The sequence below is a fragment of the Castanea sativa genome, chromosome 9 (genome assembly GCF_040712315.1).
Source record: "Castanea sativa cultivar Marrone di Chiusa Pesio chromosome 9, ASM4071231v1".
Classification (NCBI taxonomy): Eukaryota; Viridiplantae; Streptophyta; class Magnoliopsida; order Fagales; family Fagaceae; genus Castanea; species Castanea sativa.
The window spans coordinates 21,417,953-21,424,457 of NC_134021.1; the positions used below are offsets into that span (position 1 = coordinate 21,417,953).

Sequence of the window (6,505 nt, forward strand, 5' to 3'; positions counted from 1 at the left end):
GGGTGGGTCTAGGATCCAAGAGACGCCAGTTGTCATTTCACCAGTGGCTTGGGTCGGGACAAACGTGGTGTCTTCTTCCTAATCCGAGGTTGGTTGGCAACCCACTTTTTAGTTGGGTGATAAGCCTTTACCTGCCAGCGCAGCGTTCGTCTGTGGGATAAGGGCGAAGGGGGAAGGGTAGCTCAGAGTTTGGTGCAAGGCCTCCTGCTGCCCGAAGACGTCCATTATTTTTTAGAAGGCGACGACGAGATGCTCGTTAGGCGGCTTCAATGGCACACCATTGCTGTAATTTCCCATTCCCTTTACTGCATTCGTTGTGTTGGATAGCTGTCTTCCCAGTTTCACACTTCTGTTACTGCTTTATTTTCAGGCCTCACAGTTGACTAGCGTTATGGACGGGAGGTTGAAAGACGCAACCGAGGCTACTGAGCGGGAGAAGGCGCTGAAGGATATGGCTGAGGTTACTGTTAGGGAGAAAAGGGAGGCTACCGCAGCATCAGAGAGGAAGGCAATAGATGCCGAGAAGGCCTGGCGAGCGGCCGAGAGCAAGCTGACCGTCCTGGAGATGAAGCTAGGTGAGATTGAGCTCAAGCTAGCAACAAAGGATAGCTTGAATCTAGCCCAGGTCGATCAAATTGCCGAACTGAAAGAATCCCTTGAGGCCTGCGAGAAAAAATGGTACAACGTGGGCTGCTCGGAGGCGAAAAACTCTGCGGAACCGATCATTCACCAAGCTCGGCGTCATGGGTTCGGAGAGGGGTGGTTAGCTACTCTTCAGGCGATGGGAGTGGCTGAGGATTCCCCGCTGTGGAATCCCGAGCAGATCCCTTACCCGGCCCCTCCACTCCCTGCTGTTCAGAGTCGGGCCGATGCTACTGATGATGAGGAGACTCCGAGCATGAGGGATCTTGTGCGGGATATTGACGCTCATGTGGAGACAGCTGAACCGGAGGTTACGAGCAATATCCGTACTGGAGCTAACGCTGTTCAAGGCCAGACCCCATCGATGATCCAGACAGTTGGGAGCGGAACTGAGCAGCCCATTACTTCCCCCACACCAACTGATCCTGCCATTTGAAAATCTAGCTCTGTTCTTTTACTTTTTGTTGGTTTGTGTTTGATGAACATAAATCGCCGGGCTGTGGCAATGGAACAATTTCATTATTTCTTAGATAACTTTGATTAATATCGTTTAAATATCACTTGTGTTTCCCTATCGCTTGTTTGATAACCGCCGATTCTGCACATGTTTAAGGTTAGGCCGCTTATCATACCTTACTTTCTCACTTTTTCCCTTCCGCCCTTAGGACATGTTTACCTGGGTTCTTGGTAACTCGGTGTCGCAGGCAACGCCGAGGGCGAGTTTCTGTCTCAAGGAAGATATAGTCTAAGGGGTCGACTTGAGGACAGATTTTTGTCCTTAGACGAAAATATTTTAGGGCTTACACCTGCTCGGTGATAGGGATCAAAACGAGGACAAGTTTCTACCCTTAGATGAAAATAGCGTAAGGTTTCCACCCGCTCGGTGATAGGAATTGAACCGAGGATAGGCCTTTGTCTTTAGACAATGTGTAGTTTAAGGTTTCCACCTGCTCGACGATAGGAATCGAACCAAGGATAGGTTTCTGTCCTTAGAAGATATGTAGTTTAAGGATTACACCTGCTCGGTGATAGGAATCGAACCGAGGATAGGTTTCTGTCCTTAAAAGATGTGTAGCTTAAGGTTTCCACCTGCTCGGCGATAGGAATCGAACCGAGGATAGGTTTCTGTCCTTAAAAGATGTGTAGCTTAAGGTTTCCACCTGCTCGGCGATAGGAATCGAACCGATGATAGGTTTCTATCCTTAGAAGATATGTAGTTTAAGGTCTCCACTTGCTCAGTGATTGGAATCGAACCGAGGATGGGTTTCTGTCATTAGCGTGAATGAGATGTTTTCACATTCGTGATTCTTTCTATATTTATTGCCCGACAATAATAACTTAAAAGTAATGGGGTCACATGCACCTGCAAGAGTAGATTCCGTCATATTAAATACGAGATAACGCAAAATTACATCAAGTTTACACCTTTGGAAAGCAACCGGTCAATGATAGAATTTTTTCAAGTTGTGAACATTCCATGGCTGGCGAAGGGGTTTTTCCTCCAAGTCTTTTAAGTAGTACGCCCCCACACCAACAATAGCGGTTACCCGGTAGGGCCCTTCTCGGGATGGAGCTAGTTTCCCTGCATTAACGTCTCGTGTGTTCCCTACGACCTTGCGAAGTACTAGATCCCCACCGGCAAACTCTTGTTTCCTCACACTTTAGTTGTATCTCTGGGCGAGCTTTTGCTGATACTCTGCTAGTCGAATGATGGCCGCTTCTCGGTGTTCCTTTAGCAAGTTCAGCTGCTTGGCCATTAGCTTCTCGTTCTCGTTCGGAGCGAATCCCACGACTCGGGCGCTGCACAGGTTCACTTTGGCGGGGATGACAGCCTCTGCCCCGTAAGTCAGAGAAAATGGTGTTTCTCCCGTGGATCTCTTAGGAGTTGTTTGGTATGCCCATAGGACGCTTGGCAACTCCTCGGCCCATCTTCCCTTGGCGCCCTCCAGCCTTTTCTTCAATCCACTCACGATGGCCTTATTGGTTGCTTCTACCTGGCCGTTACTCTGCAGATATGCTGGCGTGGAATACTGGTTCCGAATACCGAGGTTGTTGCAAAACTTTTGGAACGCCTTGCTGTTGAACTGTAGACCATTTTCTGAGACAAGAGACTCTGGCACCCCAAATCTTGTTATAATGTTCCTCCATACGAACCTCTTGACATCAACATCTCGGATGTTCGCAAGCGCCTCCGCTTTTGCCCACTTCGTGAAGTAGTCTACGGCCACTAGCACAAACCTCCGATTGCCTGGTGCTCGGGGGAATGGCCCGATTATGTCTAGCCCCCAGCGGGCGAACGGCCACGGGCTGTTGACTGGGTTTAAGTTCTCGGCGGGCTGGTAGATCATTGGTGCGTGTATCTGGCACTGCTCGCACCTCCGGGCATGCTCGGTTGCATCTTTCCTCATCCGCGGCCACCAAAACCCTTGAGTCATTGCTCGGTGAGCCAACGAACGCCCCCCACGTGGCTATCGCATACACCCTCGTCCAGCTCAGTTAAAAGCTCTTCGGCCTGATTGGGACGAAGACACTGCAAGTACGGCCCTTCGAATGATCTTCGGTATAACTTCCTATTTGCAGATAACCAGTATCGAGTAGCGGTCCGTCGTACTCTGGCTGCCTCTTTATCATCTTCCGAGGCTTGGCCCTCTGCAAGGAACTCAATGATAGGGTCCATCCAGCAACTCTCGGTTGTGATGATCTGTGTGACTGGCGTCCTAGCGGTAATACTTGGTTCCGGCACTAACTCCACCCTGATCAACCGAGGTACCATGTCAGCTATTGATGATGCCAGCGTTGCTAAGGAATCAGCGTGCTAGTTCTGCCCCTAGGTTGCCCGTTCAATCTTGACCTTTGAAAAATTACCCATGGTCTGCTTACCAGCCGCAGATATTCAATCATCCGAGTATCTTTGGCCTCGAAATTCCCTTGCACCTGATTCACTACTAGGAGAGAATCCGAGTAAACTTCCACCTCCTTGGCTCCCAGATCCGTGACAACTCTAAGTTCGGCTAGCAGGGCCTCATACTCGGCCCCATTATTAGAAGCCCTGAAACCTAACCTGAACGAGTGCTCTAGCTTTAGCCCTCCGGGGTGATGACCACAATTCCAACCCCCACTCCCGCCGCATTGGATGCGCCGTCCACAAATACTTTCCATGGCCTGACTTCTGCGAGGTAGACTACATTCGTGCTTTTTGGTGAGAACTCGGCAATAAAATCCGCAAGTACGTGCCCTTTCACCGAGTTCCTTGGCCTGTATCTAATGTCAAAAGAACCTAGCTGAGTCCCCCACTTAGCTATCCTCCCCGTAAAGTCAGATCTTCTCAATAATGACTGAAGTGGATACTCGGTCAAGACATGGACGGTGTGAGCCTGAAAGTAATGGGGCAATTTTCGGGTGGAATGCACGAGTGCCAGCACCAGTTTCTCCAGTGGTAAATACCTGGTCTCGGCGTCAACTAACGTCTTGCTAATGTAATAAACCGGGAGTTATGCACCACTATCCCTCAATAGCACGGCGCTAGCTGCGTGCTCGGATACTGAGAGGTACATATACAGGTCTTCTCCTAGTTCCGGGGCTGCCAACGTTGGTGCCCACCCAAGGTAGTCCTTAAGATCTTAGAAGGCTCTGTCACACTTCATGTCTCATTGAAACCCCTTCCACTTCTTCAAAAGTTGATAAAATGGTTGGCACTGATCAGCAAACTTGGAAATAAATCGGTTGAGAGCAGCCAGCATGCCGGTCAATTTTTGAACCTCTTTCGGATTGCTCGGTGGTTTGAGACGCATCACGGCTTCAATCTAATCAAGGTTAACTTCGATCCCCCGTTTGGTAATCAAATAACCCAAGAACTTGCCGGACCCTACTCTGAAAGCACACTTCTCGGCGTTGAGGTGCAGCCGGTGTCGCCGAAGTATCTCAAACACCTCCTTAAGGTTGTCAATGTGCTACCCTTCTTGCTTTCTTTTTATCACTATGTCGTCAATGTATACCTTAACCGTACATCCAATCTTATCCTGAAACATCCTCGTTATCATTCGTTGATAAGTGGCTCCCGCGTTCTTTAATCCGAATGGCATCACAGTGTAGTGATAGTTAGCATCGGGTGTTATGAATGCCGTTTTCTCCTGATCCTCGGCAGCTAAGTCAATCTGGTGATAACCCTGAAAAGCATCGAGGAAGCTTCTCGGGTGCTCGCATGTAGCATCCACTAGTTGATCAATTTTTGGCATCGGGAATGGATCCTTTGGGCATGCTCTGTTTAGGTCGGTGAAATCAACACAAACCCTTCACTTACCGGACTTCTTCTTCACTGCAATCCCATCTTCGGTTCAAAACTTGACTTTGACGTGCAATGTGGATGGTATAGCTCCCATGTCATGAATCCACGGCCTTCCGAGGATTGCCGTATATGGTGAGAAAGAAGCAACCACTATGAATGTCACAATCACCTCCTTACCTCCTATGTTGACCGGAAATGAAATCCGCCCTTCTGTTGTCACCATGTGCCCATCGAATCCCATCAACGGCGTGTCATGCTTGGACAAATCCTCCTTTTTCAGGCCGAGCCCCCTGTACAAGTCTGGGTACATTACATCTGCGCCACTCCTCTGGTCTATCATTACTCTCTTTACTATGAAACCCCTTACACGGGCTATGACTACTAAAGCATCGTAGTGCGGTTGAGTGGTGCCTTCCAGGTTGTCGTCGTCAAATGCTATGGGTTGTCTAGTGTATCTCGGCTTCTTTCCCGGGGATTGCTCGCCTGCGCAACCTTCTGCTGATACCACGGCCAATACCCCCTTCATTGTGGATGCTCTAATGCCCCTCGGTACTGCGTGGATGACTTCTATTACTCCCAAAGGGGGTGGGAGAGGGTTTCGACACAGCTGACCTTCCTGCCCGGTCTCCTGATTCCCGGTCTCCGACAGAAATTCTTTCAAATGTCCTGCCTTCACCAACTGCTCCAGGTGATCCTTCAATACTCTGCACTGCTCGGTGGTGTGCCCTTTATCTCTGTGGTAGGTGCAATACAAATTCTGGTTTCTCCTTGATGGGTCGCCCGCCATCTTGTTCGGCTTATTAAAATACGGCTCATTTTTTATCCTTTCAATGATCCTATGCACGGGCTCCTTAAACACTGCATTAACTCCCATAATCACCAGGCCGGGCTCTTAAATTCTCAAATCCTTCCTGTGTCTGGGGTTGAAGCTAGTGTTTCGAGGATAATTGATGATTGGGGCCTTCCCTTTGGTCTGCAGCTGATCATCTTTCAAGCACTTGTACTCCTCGATACGCCTCATCAACTGCCTCATATCCTCGGGAGGCCTCAGAGTCAATGATTCTTTCAGCCCGGACTCTTCGGGTAACCCTATCCGAAAGGTGCTTGCCGCGATCTTTTCATTGCCCCCACCGATCTCATTGTACAATTCTCGGTACTGTTTGGCGTAGTTGCGAAGGGTTTCCCCAGCCCCCATTTTCATCGACAGTAACGCATCTACGGACTGGGGAACCCGGCTGCAAGTCACGAACCGCACTCCGAACTCCTGGATCAGTTCCGAGAAACTATGGACCGAACCTTTCTTCAATCCGTTGAGCTTCCTCAAAGTGGTTGGACCGAGGCTCAAGGGGAAAACCTTACACATCAAGGCCTCGTTATGGGCATGTAAAGACATCATTTGAATATAGTGACACACATGTTCCATTGGGTCTGTCCTTCCAGTGTAGGAGTTGAACGGAGGCCACGTGAACCTGCTCGGCATTGGTGTGCTTTCAATGTCTTTTAAGAATGGAGACCAGGCAGCTTGGCGTAATGCCCTACTCATGGCATCCATGGCCACATTTCGAGGTCGCCCCTCAT

General features: G+C 49.5%; 1 protein-coding gene across 1 annotated transcript; it reads right to left on the reverse strand.

Moving 5' to 3' along the window:
* Positions 1-4,976: 4,976 nt before the first annotated feature.
* On the reverse strand, positions 4,977-5,714 carry LOC142608907 (uncharacterized). The gene has a single exon (XM_075780563.1). It carries the CDS (start codon positions 5,712-5,714, stop codon positions 4,977-4,979), a length of 738 nt encoding a protein of 245 aa, XP_075636678.1.
* Positions 5,715-6,505: the final 791 nt, after the last annotated feature.